The 18,596-nt window shown below is 34.5% G+C and overlaps 3 protein-coding genes across 3 annotated transcripts; 1 reads left to right on the forward strand and 2 right to left on the reverse strand.

The window, feature by feature from the left end:
* Positions 1-677: 677 nt before the first annotated feature.
* LOC18612199 (RING-H2 finger protein ATL79-like) lies at positions 678-1,136 on the reverse strand. The gene has a single exon (XM_007048858.3). The coding sequence runs from the start codon at positions 1,134-1,136 to the stop codon at positions 678-680; it is 459 nt and encodes a 152-aa protein (XP_007048920.2).
* Positions 1,137-8,901: 7,765 nt separating this feature from the next.
* Positions 8,902-14,980, reverse strand: LOC18612201 (Reticulon family protein). The gene is made up of 6 exons (XM_018128401.2): positions 14,839-14,980; positions 13,022-13,215; positions 12,766-12,946; positions 12,492-12,633; positions 11,818-11,887; positions 8,902-9,300 (listed from the first exon to the last, which is right to left on the reverse strand). The coding sequence occupies exons 2-6, from the start codon at positions 13,203-13,205 to the stop codon at positions 9,131-9,133; spliced, it is 747 nt and encodes a 248-aa protein (XP_017983890.1). The 5' UTR covers positions 13,206-13,215; positions 14,839-14,980; the 3' UTR covers positions 8,902-9,130.
* A 1,505-nt stretch (positions 14,981-16,485) lies between these two features.
* On the forward strand, positions 16,486-18,311 carry PSBP-1 (photosystem II subunit P-1). Its single transcript, XM_007048864.3, has 4 exons — positions 16,486-16,858; positions 17,361-17,593; positions 17,677-17,727; positions 17,874-18,311. The coding sequence occupies exons 1-4, from the start codon at positions 16,603-16,605 to the stop codon at positions 18,132-18,134; spliced, it is 801 nt and encodes a 266-aa protein (XP_007048926.3). The 5' UTR covers positions 16,486-16,602; the 3' UTR covers positions 18,135-18,311.
* The last annotated feature ends 285 nt before the right edge of the window (positions 18,312-18,596 follow it).

The raw sequence follows: 18,596 nt of genomic DNA on the forward strand, positions 1-18,596 counted from the left end.
AGTAAATTGTTACAAATTAACGAGCACCAAAATTAGGTTGTTGTGAAATTTTTAATCTTAAAAATTCATAAAAAAATAATTTTTTATTCTTATAAAAAATTCAAAATTGTTTCAAACTAGAAAACAATTTTTTTAATAAATTAAAATATCTGTAGCATTTGAGCAAAGAGTTGTAGCAGCATCGTTTATTGATGCTTAATTGGGCTTTAAAAAGCCCAAACGGTTGGCTTGGTCTACCCTTCCAAGGCCTAGACCTGTCCAATTGGGACAGGAAACAATGTTGGGCCGAATCCAACCTTGCAACCGCAGATAGAGCACCATCAAGCTAGCCCAGCCCAACTATCGCCACCAATCTCGCCAAATAAAGAGGGGAGTGGGGAACTAACCACAGAAGGAAAAGGAAAACAAAGTTTTAACTTAGCTTGTTAAAAGGCCTAATCCTGGTTTTCAACATTAAAAATAAAATAAAAAATAATTTTACCATGCCAGATGACGAATATTTCACTTTAACAGACGTTTATATCATGTCCAATTAATTTGATTGATTGAACTATATATTGTTAATATTACTACATAATGTATAACACAATATAAAAGTGAATTACTAATTCAGGCTCAACATGTAGAAAAATTAGGACTTCAATCCCATCCTAATTAATCCTTCTTTATCTAAGACTCTAAGAAGTGTTTACAATCTGAGTGGTTGGTTCCGAGTCATGGACAGAAGCACGACAAAGTGGGCAATGCGTATCCTTAACCAGCCACTTATCTATGCAAAGCTTATGGTATATATGTTTGCATTTGGAAGGAACCCTACACTTATCTCCATCCTTCAACTCTTCCAAGCATATCGCACAATCGGCGCAGTTTGATTTAGTTTCTCCATCCTTGTAGATAACAATGGTCCCTGCCAAGACTGGTACTGCAGCTGCCTGCTGGCTCGCCGGTGGTTGTCTTTGCGTGGCCTGGTTATTGCTCGGTCTCCCGGTTTCAATATCTTGGGGAGGATGAGTTCGGAGACTTTCCCTTGAGCCTTTGTCGCAGCAAAACAGGAAGGCAACTATTATGAGTAGTGCAATTATCGTCACCCAGATTGCAAGTTGGAGGTCGCTCAATGGAGTTTGTGCGGATGACATGATTGATGAGAAAAAATCCAGAGAGAGTGTGCATGCGGCAACTGCATGCACGTACTTCTGTTGTTCTATACACAGTATTTGAGTTTCTTAATTTACGTCCTTTATATATATATATAATAACTTAATTAATCCTATTTCATAAGAAATTCACAATCCTAATTCATGGCGGATTTGGTTAATTTTTTATCAGTACTGGAGGATACAATATTATTGATTCATTTATAAAATTACCGTTACCACCAATTGTAGCATGTCAAACAATTAAGCATGCTAATGCCTTGCCACCAACTTCTGCAAATCCTGGACATGGTTTTGAAGAGACGCCAATACATTTCATATTAATTCTAGCTACTAACTGATGCTAAATGGAACTCCAACTTTTTTATACTTGTTAAAATGTTACTGTAGAACTCGAAATCTTTCCACTTACATGTACTATTAACAATTTTTTGTGTAAAAAAATATAGTAATAAAATATTGAAATTAATATATAATTTATAAGATAGAATTGCTTTAAATACTCGAACAAAAATTTAAGTTCAACAATTATATCCTTTAATTTAATATTCTATTATTTTATTAATTTAATTTAATACTAAAATCTTTGTCAAACTAAATTATTAGAGAACCATAGATAATTAAGTAGATTAGAACTACTTAATAATCAAGTAAAAGGAAAGAAAAAAAAAAGAAGCAAGCCTTTTAATGAATGGATTGTTTTAATCTTCTTTGAATTTTATGTTAGAAGTGTCTATGAATCGGATCAAAGTTGGATGTATCATACCTTTCATTTTTAAAGTTAAACTTAAATTCGATTCATTTCATCCATTTAATTATTATTTTATATTAATATTTTTAAATAAAAATCATATAATATAATATAGTCGGACCAAGTTGGATTTAAATTCCTAAACTAATGCAACTTGAACCGGACCGAGCCTACAAGCTTAGTCGAGTAACTTGACTTGAGACACGTCTACTCATAGTACCTGTTTTTTTCCTTTTTGCTGCATTCTTAATTTTAAATGCAATGCCTTAGACAGTGTTAAGAAACAATATTATGAAAAAACATAATCTTATTTGTTTGAATTGCAATGGTCTTTTATAATGTATAATGATGAACGTTGTAATTACATTACCATATAATATATATATATATATATATATGTATTGGGTATCATCAATGACTTGATCGAGATGGGGAGCTAGTAAGTTGGCTTTGTCTAGCCTTCCAAGGCCCAGACATGGCCAACTGGGGTCGAAAATTAACAATGTCGGCCAAATCCAACCTTGCAACCACATATAAAGCACAGGTAAGTTAGACCAGTCCGACTATTGTCAGGAATCTTGCTTATACTGCTTCTTGTATCCATTAGTGTAAATGGAGTTTAGATGGAATTTAAGAATCGAAAAAAGTGATTTTAAGGCGAGCCTTTTAATATATGTTATCTTTAAGATTTATTTCGCCTCCACCACTTGATATGTAAAGGGAATAATGCGAATAGCCTTAGGGATACAATGAAGTCAACATTTAACTTCATCTTACACTTTACGAGAGTAGACCGATAGATACATCTAAGGGTTTGCAAAGTAGTTCGGCCTTAAAGCTTACTTTCTGCAGCAAGTAGCTTATAAGGAATTTGGATTCTTTTGATAGATGATGGAAACTCAAGTATTTATGTTTATAGTTATAACTTAACACTTCTATCTCTCTTGATTTTTCTGCACTTGTCTTATTTGTTTTGGTGTGTCAAAATGGTTGCAACAAGCCCTTTATATAGGCTTGCAAGTATCTCTTCTTCAATGACACAACCCTTTCATTAAGGTACTACTTTGTCTAAAAAATATCTTTACATTTTGTAAGACACAACTTTTGAATAAAAATATTATTTTAATAATTACCTTATGAAAGAACAACCATTCATTCCATAAAACATAATCTTTAAGCTATAGTTTGAAACAATAACTTTTCATATTTAAACTTTTAAGCTATTGTGTTTTTTTAATTTGTTTCATAACTTTTGGATGTCATTTTACCAAAAGACATAACCATTCACACGAAAAGCCTACCTACAATCCAATAGTCATGCTATGTCACTTTATATGACATAATCTTTGAGTTAAGATAGCTTTTTATTATGTGACTTAACTTTTGGTTTTGAAAATGCACCAACAATCCCCTACCATTTTCAAAATTTCTAAATATCAACAACTTTGGGATTCTTGTGCATAAATGAAGGTATCCTGCAAATTTGAATCTTCACTTAGTGAGTGTGGTTGGTTCTAGTCTGAATTAAGTGATTGGCCAATAATTGAACCATTGATTCTTCATTTGACTAGTCTGGCCACTAAAAACACACAAGCTTTCTTGCTCAATTTGTATCTAGTTTTGCCAACACATTTTATGACCTTTGTTTTGTATCCATTTATGAGTGTTGTAGAGTTAAGCCTTTAGCTCCTAGAAACGGCCACACTTCCACTCACATAGGTAACCCCCATCAAAAGTACCTCGTAATTATAGTATTTCAACATATATATGTTATGGGTCTATTAAAACCTTTTGTTCAACCTTACCTTACACATTACGGGAACTTAGCATTATACACCTTGAGATGGAAAATTAGTGCTTGCAATCATCCATATGGTAGAATGGTCAGTACCCAAGACTTGTAAGTCAGCCATAAGCATCGAGGTGAACTCCCACTATTCTTGATTCAGTTAATAGGCTTAAGACCCATCCCTTTTGAGATTTTTATTATTGAGTGTTTTTTCAAACTTTTGGTTAACAGATCTGCTAAAGTTTCATAAGACCTTATATAACGAATAGTGACTATACCATCACTAATTCTTTGTCTTACAATGCTATGTCAAAATCAACATATCGACTCTTTCAATTGTATGTTTGATTATATGACTTTGATACTGTTGCTTCATTATTATAATGTATCAAAATTGGTGTCATTGGTTTAGGCCACAACAGAATATCTTAGAGTAAATCTCTTAACCATTCCACTTTTTGGGTGGCAGATAGTAAAGTTATAAATTCAGCTGCCATGATGGAGTCTGCTTGACAAAATTGTTTCTTAGAACCCCAAGAAACAGCACCCCCACCAATTGTAAAAATCCAACTAGTCGTAGAAGTATGATTCGTTCTATTTGAGTTCCAACTAACATATGTATATTCTTTTAAAACTGAAGGAAAGCCTAAATAACAAATGCCATAATTCATTGTACTCTTTAAGTATTTTAAAACTCTATGAACAACATACCAATGTTCTTTACTTGAATTACTTGTAAATCGACTTAGCATCCCAACTACAAAAGCAATATCTGGCCTTGTACAAACTATAACACATTAAGCATCCAATCACCTTTGCATATTCATTTTGTGCTATTGGCTTGTCTTTCTTAAATACTAGCCCTAGATTAGAATCATAAGATGTAGACATTGACATATAATCTAACTTACCATACTTCATTATAATCTTTTAAATGTAATAAGATTGAAACAATCTTATGCTATTATTATTTTTCATTATTCTTATACCAAGAATAACATCCGCCACACCCATATCTTTCATGTCAAAATTCTTTGACAATAACCTTCTTGTGCCTTCCATTGGTTCCAAAATTGGTATCAAAGATTAGCAAGTCATCAACATATGCACAAATGATAACACCTGGAACTTATTATAGACACATTTATCACATTAATCTTGTAGCCATTAACTAGCACAACCTCATCAAACTTTGATGCCATTGTTTAAGTGCTTGTTCTAATCCATACAAGGACTTTACAAGGTTACACACATCCCTTTTTTTCTCAATTGACATCATTGTACCTTAATGTACAATCAGAATATCAAATTAACACATCAAGGTATATGTTTACACAAGCATCATTGTACTTTTATTGCACAATAGGAATGTCATATCAATGATATTAAATATCTATATTATACTATTATACCTTTGATGATAAAATGAGAATGCACCACATATCAAGATATTAAATTTATATATGAGCACCATTATATCTTCATGTATAATAGGAATGCTGCATGCCCACTTATCACATGGACCTTTATCGTATTTACATATTGACATCATTATACCTTAATGTATAATAGAAATGCCACATAGCCACTTATCATATGGACCTGGATGGTATTTACATATTGGCATCATTATACCTTAATGTATAATAGGAATGCCACATGCCCATGCCTTGTGTCTTCCATCACATATTCCTTCATCAACTCAAGATGGTTTACTTTACAATATTTATCTTTCTCATTTTGTTTGTGATGTAATCTTGGTTGCAACATTATTCTTTTATTTGAAGATGATTACCAAGGTTTTTGAGAGACATCTTTTTTTTTATATACTTTAGAGTTTTCTTAGTGTCTCTCTTTGATGGGAGAAGTATGTCAATTATAAAAGACACAACAATAACCTTATTCAAATCAAGATTATATATGAATATAACAAAATCCTTCTTTCCAACCAATATATGTTTTCCATGCATATCAAATACAATATCATGCATGTTAAGTAAAGAAAAAACTTATCTTATAATCCGATAAGGAACCATTTTGTCACATTCCTTATCACCATCAAATCAATCAAGCTTTTGCTAATGAATAAAGTTTTTTTCTTCAAAGCGGTTTGACTTGACTATGTTGGTATATCACTTTTAAGAAAGCCATTGAATTTCAACATCATGAAAAATAAGTCTTAAAATTATTGGTGCAAATGGGGTTTAAATGAAATTTAAGGAACCAATAAAATTGATTTCAAGACGAGCTTTTTAATAAACGCTATCTTTAAGACTAATTTCGCCTCCACCACTTGATATACAAAGGGGAATAATGTGAATGGCCTTAGGAATACAATGAAGTCAATGTCTAACTTCATCTTACACTTTACAAGCGTAGACTGCTAGATACATTCGAGGGTTTGCAAAATTGTTCGGCCTTAAAGCATACTTTCTGCAGCAAGTAGATTATAAGGAATTTGGATTCCTTTGATAGATGATGAAATCTCAAGTGTTTATATTTATATTTAGAACATAACACTTCTATCTCTTTTGATTTCTCTATACTTGTCTTATTTGTTTTAGAGTGTCAAAATGGTTGGCAACAAGCCTTTTATATAGACTTGTAAGTGTCTCTTCTTCAAGATACAACTCTTTGATTAAGACACCACTTTATCTAAAAGACATCTTTATATTTTGGAAGACATAAATTTTGGATAAAGATATTGTTTCAATAATCATCTTATGAAATGACAACTATTCATTTCATAAAACATAATCTTTAAGGTATAATTTGAAACGATAACTTTCATATTTAAACTTTTAAGTCGTGATATTTTTTTAATTTATCTCATAACTTTTGGATGTCATTTTACTAAGAGATATAATCATTTATATGAAAAACCTACCTACGATCCAATAGTCATACTATGTCACTTTATGTGATATAACTTTTAAGCTCAGATAGCTTTTCATTTTGTGACATAACTTTTGATTTTGAAAATACACCAACAGTATCGAGGAGAGCTAAATAAAAAGGTCAAAGAAAGAAGAGATATAAAACGAAAAAGAAAACCAAAGTTTTAAACTTAGCTTGTTAAAAGGCCTAATCCTGATTTTCAAAGTTAAAAATATGTTTACTATGACAGATGATGAATATATAACTTAACAGACGTTTATATCATGTTTAATTAATTGGTTTGATTGAACCATTGTTAATTAATGGTACTAAATACTAATAAAATATAAAAGTGACTTACTAATTAAAGCTTAATGGAATAAAATCAAACCTTTGTTTTAAACTAGTAGCAATTATATACCAGAAAAATTTGGATTTCAATCCATCCTCAATCTGTGGACTGTCTACAATCTAAGTGGTTGGTTCCAAATCATGGAAAGAACCACGACAAAATGGGTAATGCCTATCTTTAACTCGCGACGGATGTATGCAAAGTTTTTGGTATAGATGTTTGCATCTGGAAAGAACCCTACAATGATCTCCATCCTTCAACTCTTACAAGCATATCGCACAATGGGTACAGTTCGATTTAGTTTCTCCATTCTTGTAGATAACGATGGTCCCTCTCTGCCAAGATTGGTACTGCAGCTGTCTATTGCTTCTCCGGTGGATGACTTTGCATGGCCTGATGAGGTAGTGGATTATTGCTTGGTCTCCCGGTTTCAATATTTGGGGGAGGATGGCGTACACGTTTCCTGAAGTCTTTGTCGCAGCAAAAACATCAAGGTAAGTATTATGATTGCTGCAATTATCAAACCAAAGTGCAAGTCGATTACACCCAAAGTTTGTGGATGACATGGTTGAAGAGAAAAAATCGATAGAGAGTGTGTGGCAACTGCATCCATCTACTTCTAGATCGTTTTTTGACTTTGTAACGTCCTGTATATAATCACAAGTAAAAAACTCAAAAACTGTGTATAGAAAAATTAAAGTAAATGGATGCAATGCTACACACTCTCTCGATTTTTTCTCTTCAACCATGTCATCGACACAAACTTTGGGCGTCACTGAACTTGCCCTCCGGGTTGATTTGGTTGAGGGTAGCTACAAAGGGATCGGATGTGGTAGGAATGGTTGGTGTTAGTGGATGAGTCATAGTGCGTTGGTCCGACAGGCTTATTGGGTGCTCACGATTGAGTGGACGTGGGGCTAGGAGGATTGGGGAGGGAATCGGAGGGGGACAGTTTGTTCAGTGTTTCTGGATGGTGGCTCTCGAAGGATGTAGTTGTAGGGGATGGCAAGGTTAGGGTTCTGATAGGTGGAGGGGTGGTAAGCAAGATTAGATTGGAATGAGAGTTTTGACATTGTTTGCTGAGAGGAGGGGGGTGGATGAGAGTGAGAGGTGGGCTGTGCTGGAAGCAGAAGAGATTAGGTAGAATGGTTGGAATGAGTGATATTAGGTAGGTAGGTAGGTAGAAAGGTAGGAATGGCATGATTTGGATTTTCTAAGTGTGGCTGTGGCATGGACGTGGGAGCTCCTTTGTGGGGAACTCCTGTGGAGGTAAGCTAGCGGGACAAACCCTAGACAGGTTGCAGATGATCCAGGTGAGGCCAGCCGTGGAGATTCATGCTGACATTGGCCATTTGAGGATTGAATGTCGCAAGAGTGCTGAGGGAGCTTTCGCTTGGCACTACTGGGCTTTTAATGCAGCGGTATGCTGGAAAGCCGGTGGAACATATCTTCCTGGTTGCAGGCCGCTTCGAATGAGGCCATCAGTGTAGGCACCGCTGTCAATGGGCATCCAAATGGGGCTGTTACAGATTGCTCAAGAAGTAAGCTGCTTATACTTGTGAATGTTTTAGGTTATGCAATGGTGGGTCTCTCTCTTGATGGCTTGCCTGAGTTGTGAATGGTTTATGGCAATTGTGTTTTAGTAATGGTTGCACCTTTTTGACTTGAGAGAATTGTTGGCAAAGGACTGGATACTTGATGGAATCCAGACTGGGTAGATACTGGAAGCAGGGCATCGATGGGCTCGTGGAATCGGTATCTGTGGTGGAATGGACCGTTTGTTGGCTTGTGAGTCTTCACGCAAAACTAGTTGGGTGCTGGGAAAGATGCGGACTTAAAAGAGTTTAAGCTTTGCTCCGTAAAGAACACAGAGAATGATAGTTTAATCATTTTGACTTGAAACACTGACAATTAGGCAAACTATATGTTTTTGTTTGGTGGTATATGACAAAGAGTTAGTGCCGAGTTACTGCAAATATGATCTCAGAACAAAAATTTTAACATATTAATGAGAACTAATCCAAGCAACGGACCTTAACAAGATAATTCCAAGATCCAAAGTGATATGTCACAAGAACAACATACCATATTTTCAAAAATCATATCACAAACATATTCTACACATGACAACTGCTTTATTGTATCCCCAACACGATTAAGATATGCTAGAGAAACTCAGAAGATCTATTGAATGTGAACAACTGTACCTAATCATGCTTCTTCAACTTGAACTTTCCCTTGGGAATCTTGCTCAGAACACCAGCATCCAACTTCTTATACTGATTCCGAAACTGGTCAAGGAAATTGTAAACAAAGCTATCGATTTGCTCATCATACCTCTCGTAGAGGACTGGTAATGTATGGGCTGCAATAAAACCTGACAAGGAAAAGAAAACCTTCAAGGTCAAACACCAATGCACATAGAAACATATACATGGACATTTATCAGGAAGATAAAGGTTTCATATGTACGACAGAAAACAGCATCCTGGAAAAATTAAAGAATAGGTGTCTGGTTTGTTCCATAAGATGGAAAAAAGATAAGCATCTCCAGAACCAAATGTATTGGTCATATGTGAAAGAGCATGCCATCATTACATCACCATACCAAGAAAATAAAAATCCCTGGAAAATTTACTTGGCTAGAGTAGTATCCCACCAAACTGATCATACATCCAGCAAAGCACAATTTCAATAATGTTAAATGCTGAAATTGATTACACTAGCTCAAGGGCAAAACTGTTATCTGCTCCATTGCTTTATGGATTACAGGCCTCACTTTGGAAGGCCATAAAAGCAATTCATAGAAAAATAATCCAAACATTTCCCATTTCAGAGAGGGGAATTTTCCATTTTCAAAATATCTAGTTGCCAATAGTGCCAACATTGACAGGTATCTACATGGCTCCAGCATACAGTTAAAGAATCAAAGGAAGAAGGTTAAATACTACTCCTGTACCAAACTGAATGATCATTTTTCTACTTTGGGATGTTCCAAAACTATATCCTCTTACCCTTGAGAATACCTACAATTCTTACTTTTTCTATATTCAATATTAATTTTTAATATATTATTTCACTTTTTTATATTAGAAACTATCAAACACCAATAACATAACATCATTTTAATTTTACTATAAGAAACAATAAATTCAAGGAATTTTTCTAATGTGGACATCCAATTTTGGATTAAGTACTTCATTGCTCAAACAAAGCACAATTTAACCACCGAACTATCTCAAAATGTTCATTTAAGCCACTGAACTTTTATTTGGCAAGAGTAGCCATGAAACCATTATTTTCATCCAATTATGAAACAAAACTTGTTATGCTTGATGTGATCAAGTCTAATAATTGTTAAATGATGTAAATCTCAATTAAGTATATGATATGGTGTTTAACGTGGCAATGAGAAAAGAAGAAATGTTGACATAGCATTTTTTGAGTTCAACATTTTTAATAGTTTTTTGAAAGGGGCTACTCATTATTTGAATTAAGAGGCCTAGACAGACCGCTTTTCTTTCCCCTTTCATTACAGACCTTTTAGCCTTTTAACAGTTTTCAGAAAGGGGCTACTCATTCCTTTTTCCCTTTTTCCTTCCTTTTTTCCTGTAAATTTTTTTACTATTTGTAAATTCCTACCCGCAGTACAACAGGTCTGATTGTTTATAAATGCAATCCAGGACTTGGCACTAGAACAGCCTTGGCTGGCCAAATCCAGCCATACTGCCACCAGATCAGTCAGCAACAGGACCGAGTCCATCCAGCTTGACCTCAACATGCCACTACAAGTCTAATCCAGGCCAGCCAGTTTAGATCTAGCCTGCCAAAAATGAAAGCAGCCTAGGCTAATCAGATCCACCCATTCTGGCACCAAACAAGCACCAGCAAGCCAGATTTACCCTAGACAAGTCAAACCTAAACTGGTTGATGTCAGCAATCTTGCTGGTCTGCAGCTTGAAGGAAAAGGCAATCAAGAGAGAACAGGAAAATGAAAGTAAAATGTAGTCTGCGTGGGAACTTGTAACTCAAATATTGAGTTCGCTCATTTGAAGAAACTAGTAAAATTTGAACTCAGAAACGAAAAAGGTTTCCATGTCAACACATTTTCTTTATTCAATTGCCATATTAGATGCCAAGGGATACATTTAACAGTACATTTACATACCTTAATGTCTGATGGGGCTCGATTGCATGAATTATCAGAAGTTTAGGATACAATTAGATAGAATAACTTGATTGAAACAAATAAAAGTTCAGAGGCTAGAATTCCCACTATGAAAAAGTTTAGTCACTAATTATGATTTATAATTTTTAACTTTTAAACTATAGAATAAATCTTGCAAATCTCAATTCCTACTTGAGAGAAAAAATTTATTTTGCATTGATGTTACTTGCTGGTTGGAGGACCATGACCAAGTATTGAGGCAATACTTATTTTAGGTAAAAATTTCAATATAGGATGATGAATGCAACAAAGAGAAAGGGCAAGTGATTATACATGCATGCACCTAACAAACATGCTCATGTTGTGTCAACCAAGAAAAATCAGCTAAAAATTAAACCCAATAGATAATCAGTTTGTACTAGAAATCAAGACCATGAGAACAACTAAATTACTTGGCACCAACAAACCCAAGGAGAGAGTTTGTTAATCTTTGCAGAAATCAACTTGATATCAACAGCACTGCAACTTCTTGTCACAGTTATAGGGTCCCTTTCTTAACTTTCAATTACATGCAACGTATTTGTTCCACACACGAGCAAAATCTAGTATGCTTAACAATGTATAAAGCACATGACCACAAATCATAATACTACCAGGCTTTTTTTTAACTTTTAATGGTGGATCTATATACTGTTATGGTGAGATAAAATGAGTAAGATTTCTTACCAATGTACAAAACAGTCAGAAAGTTGCACCAACTTCCTATAACAGCAGCAACCCACAAGCTTAACACAACCTGGAAACATTTTGATCATTAATTATTTACTCAAACATATCAAGTGTGACAGATGAAAGTTATTAGGAATGCAGATTGAGTGTAACGTTCTCCCTCCACATACTATGGGAGATTGTAAGCAAAGTTGACAATATACTTCTAAAGCTTAAAATATTGCAATTATTTTGTTCCTTTTGTATCATCCGAGCTGAAACTTGTTCAAAAAATATTATTTCATTTTATTTTCAAACTTATTTTAGGATTAAGTTGGCAAATTTGCAAGCATTAATAATATTGTTATTAAGGACCTCTTATTGACATATTTCAATTTAAGATTTCAAATATTTACAATCAATTATATATATATATATATATATATATATATATAAAAGACAACCAAGTTCAAGAAAGAGAGAAGAATGCCACAATAAATAGAATGCATAAAGAAATCAATCACAACTTTTCTTCCTCCATGCATTAAGGATACATGGCTAAACAGTTAGCTAAATATTTCTACAATTTATGCCAGAATTTTCAAAAGGTTCAAAGATCAGCAAGGACCATTACTTTGCAAACATAAGCTGTGAAAAGAAAAATACTAAAAAAATCTCGAAAGCAGGCCTACCACAAGAAATTGTTTCAAGTTTCCTCCACATGCAATATCCTGAAGAAAGTGTAAACCTCGGTTCACCTCACCACCAAGTGACCTACCAATGCTGACAAATAATTCTTCAGGCAGAAAAAGCCGTGGCACTTCAGAAGGTGACCTATTGCCATGGAGTAATTTATTCCAAAGAAAAATTGAAAACTCATCAGCAGCACACAAGATTACCAAACCTTAAAGAAACAACAAATCGTAAAACATAAGGACCACATAAAAGCATGCATCTTTGAGTTACCTGTTAAGTAAGCCGGAGGCATTTGACCAAACAAACTGAGCAAGCATGCCAAGAACCACTGCAAAGCATAGCAGAGTCAGGAAATGGTAATTAAGCCATTCAAATAGAACCCATATTGCTGTTGCACCAGCTAAAACACTGGATGAGATCTTCTTGTTCCTCCACAACAAAACATCAGCAGCTGCACAATTTGCAGTAATATGTATCAGCACACGTGTTTTATAGCAATTTCAAGAAAAGAGTAGAAGAGTCCTACATTTTCCACCCCCCAAAATATGGTGGACAGGCCTCTGGCGTCCAAAAAGCCGATTGAAGCTAGAAACAACTGAGTTTGATTTCTCTCCCTCAAAAAAAGACACAGATTTCTGCTTAGAAACACTATCAGCAATGGTCTCCGCTAGATTGTTCAAAAAGTCCTCTGATGTTATTTTCTCAGGCATTGTTCTTGTGCTTCAAGAAAATAGACAAATTATTCACCAAGAATAAACTGAACAGCCTTGAAATCCCATCAATATAGTAACATCTAACAAATAATTTAACACTCCCTTTCTAATAGTATATTTTGAATATACTTTTGGAAAAAGAGTTCAAACATTGAGGTTTGATAATTTAGTCCATTACCAGACAAAAAAAAAAAAAAAAAAACCCTTTTTGCTTTAGCATCTCAGTAGACACATATAAACACTTAACTGGAATATGAGAAACAATTCCAAGTTATTTGACTTAGCTAGTTGAATCCCATGCCATATCCACCGTGAGATGTTTATAAGATCAAATCTTTTTCACTACTTCAAGACAATGTGATTTTTTCTTTTTCTTTCCTCTGAAGCTCAAATATCATTTTTTGTCAAGAGTTGACAAATTTTATCGTCAAAAACTGCAACTACACCAATGATATAGTAGGAAGATACTTGGAACAGATATAGCTTCAAGAAACCCAATTCCAACACCTGGTTGATCCTTTTGCAAGAGACCCACGGTTGCTAGTTGCTAAAGGTAATATCTAAGCAGACCAAGGCACACTACATGTTGGTTGCACAATTGTTATGTTTTGATTTATTTAGCAAAAGCCAAAGCAAAATACAGTTTGTTGATCATAACTTACATCTCACATCAGTAGCACAGCAAGAAGTCTTTCTCTATTATTGATGAAAATTAAATGTAGCATTTGTTTCGACTGCATCCTATTCTTTTCCATCTGAGATACTGCCTATCAGACACATGGCTTTTGGGTATTAAATTTTAGAAATTGAAACCTATATCTATACCATATAATAACCATTCTGATTTAAAATTTAAACGGTTAGACTAGGTAGAAATCCAATTTTCAAGATGCAGCTAACATTGACCACAAAGAATGTTTCCATGATGCTTTGTTTTCTTGAACAGATCAGGCATGCAGATCATTGATGTTTTAATTTCTCAAATTCTAACAAATTATCGAGTTGTTTCATGATATCCTTTCTATTAAATACTTCTTTGTCATTTGTGTTCCACCTACACAGCGTTTGGTAAAGACTTTGCCCCTCTAAACGACAGTCTACAGAGAAATGCATAAGTGCTCCAAATGCCCCAAATGCCTTCTACTTAAAGTTGCCTTCATTTTCACAATATAGACTACTTACTTGCATAAACATATTAAAGCACCCTTTTTAACTCCTTGTTTCAGAAACCAAAACGCAAATATAGCAAAGCCTCCAAAGCTCTGTTCTTACTTATTTAACCCTATTTTTGAACTGTAATTCCGTACATCAACTCTACCCATAAAAATTTTTTTGAAAAATAAAAAGAAAAGAAGGGTAGAAATAAAGCAAACACAAAATTAGCATGCTCAATTTCCAAGATCAAGAAAGGGCAGCAGCTAAGCCAACAACCCAACCAAAAACAAGAGAAATCAGTAAACAAAAAGAACCCACAAGAAGAACTGAAAAAAAAGAACAACCCATGAATTAAAAATAAGGATTTCACCGGAATCAAATATCAGGAAAAAACAAACATGATCAATGAATTGCAATTCATGCAGAAAATAGCATATTTGTTAAAAAAAAAAAAGAGAAGCAAAAGAGCACAAACCAGAAAGAGAGCTTGGTGATTTGTTCGAGGAGAGTGGGGTGACACTGACAAGAAACGGATGGAGGAATCAGATATTTATTTATGCCGGGCTTTTACTTTTACGTTAGTATGAGTTTAACTTTGAAAATTAAAAACGTGGTTTCATTATTGGTTTCGTGATGGCCGTTGCCTTGAATGCCTGCTCTGACGGGTTGTTGTTTATTCTATTCCTAGTCCTTTATAAATCTTTCGGGTGGGATATAAGAACAATATTTAATTGAAAAATTATTTTTTGAATGTAAAAAAAAAAAAAATTTATGTTAATCAATGCAATTTTCTTTTATATGTAAAATGTTTTACATTCATAAAAAAAAAAAATTCAAAATTTTTTTTCAATTTTGCCAAAACAAAGCCTTAATAACACAATAATTCCAATAATCATTTTCTTTTTAATATTTTCAAAATGTTTCCTTTGTTATCTTTTATATATTTTTTGCTAATTTTTTTTAATTTCGAATAGCAACAAATTATCATGAAGAAATTTTGGGCAGTTAAAAGTTAATATGCTTTTTGGGCGTCGTTGATTGTAACGTGGAATCTTTTGGTACCGGGGCCGGACTTAAAAAGCAGCAGATGACTATGAGCAGAACATCCCTTGGTTTTGTTTTGATTTTTTTGCTTAACATCGTGCCCTTGTTTGGATAAACTTAAAAGGTGGGTGGGCCTACGAGATTACCGTACCCTTGTTTGGATAAATTAATTGAATTCATGAAAAAATTAATTAAAATAGTATTAATATATATATATATATATAAAAGAACGAAAAAGAAAGAAAAGAGGAGTGAGCAGAGCTGGTGTGAAGCAGACCCAATAGATACGACCCATATCTATTACTTGACCACCCAAATCCCTTGATTTTAAGCCCAAAATCAAGCCCAGTAAAAATGTGTATTGTAATTCATAATTTAAACAAATATATATATATATATATATATATATCTTAATTATTTGAGTACAATGTGTTATTTAATATATTAATTTCGAGGCTTAAAATGTTAACGTCATTTTCAATTTTCATAAAATTAATTAGAATTTATGCGAGTTGTGCATCAATTCACTGGGAGACACTTTTAATATCATATTTATTAATATTATTTTATTTTTTGAACTCACTATTATGATTGATAAATTTTATTATATTAACATTAACGCGTGTTAAAATTTACAATAAAATTAGTGAAATTTCTATTACTTATGTTAGATTTGCTTATAATATTTTAAAGGAACGTTATTTTATTTGATTTTCGATGATTTAGCTACTTACAAATGGCATAAGTATAATAATAATAATTATAATTTATGAACATTTATTTTTTTTCAACGAAACTTTTTTAATAATAATTAATTTTCGTCTCGGTACAATAATGGTATTGAGTGGAGAATGTAGAATCATAATAGTTCTAGAAATGTGGGTGTTTTGGCAAATGGGTTGTGCCATGTCAGCCCTCCAAGCAAAGTAATCCAAAATGAAATCCGACGTGGACTAGAGCAAAGAGTAAGGAAAGCCACGTGGCACAAGTAAGAGCCTCAAGGGCCTTATCCCAGATCCATAATCTAATCCTCCCTCGTGATCCAATATCCAAAGACGAGCCAATTGCCTTCACATATCGAAAGACCAGAACGTCCCACGCTCATTTTTCTGTTAGCTTTATACACAAAAACAAAAACAAAAACAAAGCTGAAAAAGAGTTTCTAAGTGTAAATCATCAAGAGAAAAAGAGCAGCATGGCCTCCACCGCATGCTTCTTGCACCACCGTGCACTCACCACCGCAACCAGATCATCATCACCATCACCATCACCATCACAGCGCCAAGTTGCAAACATCAAGCCTAGCCAGCTAGTGTGCAGGGCTCAGAAGCAGGCGGTCCAAGAGGATGATGGAAGCCTTGTCTCCCGTAGGATGGCCCTCACTGTGCTCATTGGTGCTGCAGCAGTTGGCTCTAAGGTTTCTCCTGCTGATGCAGCCTATGGTGAAGCTGGTAACTTCCTTTCTCTTCTCGTCGTACTATTGAATTTGTTTTGTCATGTCAGAAAATAGTGTGCATTACGAATATGGAATGCCTTAATGTTCTTCTATAACTAGTACATACAATTAAATAAAGAATTATGCCTTTCGTTTTGAATTTCTGTTGCAACTCGCCAAGAATCAAGCTATATTCTTTCGTAATTCCTTTTTTTTATTTTTGGAAAAATGCTACTTTAATCTTAATTTTTTTTGCACCGGGAGAAGATACCCAGATCATGATTATTGCAGGTTGCAGCGGAGAAATCTGCATGAGAAAAATCTATGGGAATTATGTTGCTTTAGAGGTCATCATTCACTCCTATATCTGTTTTTTGTGCAGAGCATCATTCTAGTGGTATAATATCATGTAATGCTACGAGGATATATAATGGTATCCTGGGAAGCAAAATAGGGAGAATTGCTTTAGAGATGATCATTTTCAGATATGATAGCTTTAAAATTGTGGTTGATTGCAGCAAATGTATTTGGTAAGCCAAAAACAAACACAGACTTCTTGACAATCAATGGGGATGGGTTCAAGCTGTCAATTCCATCAAAATGGAACCCAAGCAAAGAGGTTGAGTTCCCAGGTCAAGTCGTGAGATACGAGGACAACTTCGACCCTAACAGTTATGTTGCTGTCATGGTCACTCCAACTGACAAGAAGTCCATAACTGACTTCGGTTCCCCTGAGCAATTCCTCGCAAATGTACATATCCGGAGTTGAACCTTTCAACAACTAAGAATATACTACTGTTTGCTGATTAATTTGCTTCTCATGGATCATTGCAGGTGGACTATCTGCTTGGCAAACAAGCATACGCTGGTGTAACTGATGCTGAGGTGATTAACTAACATATCAAAAGTGGATAGTTCAACATAGTTGGAGCAGCCTTTTGGGAACCATTACCTCATCATAGACTTGATGTTTTGTGTTCCTCAATTCCTTTCTCTTTTTTAATGTCTACTTACTTACTTGAATTGGTCAGGGTGGTTTTGAATCCAACGCCGTGGCAGTCGCGAACATAATGGACAGTTCAACTCCTGTCATTGGTGGGACACAGTACTACATCGTGTCCGTGCTGACAAGAACTGCTGATGGAGATGAAGGTGGCAAGCACCAATTAATTTCGGCTACTGTAAAGAATGGCAAGCTATACATTTGCAAGGCACAAGCTGGAGACAAGAGGTGGTTTAAGGGAGCTAGAAAGTTTGTGGAGAGCACTCTAGGTTCCTTCAGCGTTGCTTAAAACTACTTAAGCAGAGATTTTATGTAAATCTTCTTAGAAGCTATGATGTTTGGCTTTGAGTTTGTTCTATCATCCACTCCCTCCAAGGCTTCTCTTTTCTATTTTTGTCTTTCTGAGGAAACTTGTGGATATCTGAATAATTCTCGTCACATAAATTAAGGATGAACTCTTCTGCTATATTACCTCTCTATTCCTCCCCTTGAAATCAAAGCCATCTCAGGTGTGAAGATGGTTGAATCTTATCCATGGAAAATGAGCCTTCTCCCCAAGTGTGACGCTCAAAACTGAGAAGCTATGTTGCTAAAGACCCTTCAGAATTTTGTTTTCTCATCCCAAATCTAATAATATATGTTTTAGCATCACATGCCAACGACTGGTAATACACCATGAGAATGAAGGTTAAGACCAGAAAAGAAATGCACTGTCAGGTACTAAGCTCCATTATCAAAAAGCAAGCATGCT

The sequence above is a fragment of the Theobroma cacao genome, chromosome 1, assembly GCF_053813885.1.
Source record: "Theobroma cacao isolate CCN51 chromosome 1, ASM5381388v1, whole genome shotgun sequence".
In the NCBI taxonomy this organism is placed as follows: Eukaryota; Viridiplantae; Streptophyta; class Magnoliopsida; order Malvales; family Malvaceae; genus Theobroma; species Theobroma cacao.

Bases quoted from the DNA above. Each gene is read 5' to 3' on its own strand.
- LOC18612199 (XM_007048858.3), bottom strand. From the start codon at position 1,136: ATGTCATCCGCACAAACTCCATTGAGCGACCTCCAACTTGCAATCTGG.
- LOC18612201 (XM_018128401.2), bottom strand. From the start codon at position 13,205: ATGCCTGAGAAAATAACATCAGAGGACTTTTTGAACAATCTAGCGGAG. The intron at 12,947-13,021 runs GTAGGACTCTTC...CAAATTGTGCAG, and splicing joins TATTTTGGGGGGTGGAAAAT to CTGCTGATGTTTTGTTGTGG. The intron at 12,634-12,765 runs GTAACTCAAAGA...CCATGGCAATAG, and splicing joins GCCTCCGGCTTACTTAACAG to GTCACCTTCTGAAGTGCCAC.
- PSBP-1 (XM_007048864.3), top strand. From the start codon at position 16,603: ATGGCCTCCACCGCATGCTTCTTGCACCACCGTGCACTCACCACCGCA. The intron at 17,594-17,676 runs GTACATATCCGG...GGATCATTGCAG, and splicing joins CTGAGCAATTCCTCGCAAAT to GTGGACTATCTGCTTGGCAA. The intron at 17,728-17,873 runs GTGATTAACTAA...TGAATTGGTCAG, and splicing joins CTGGTGTAACTGATGCTGAG to GGTGGTTTTGAATCCAACGC.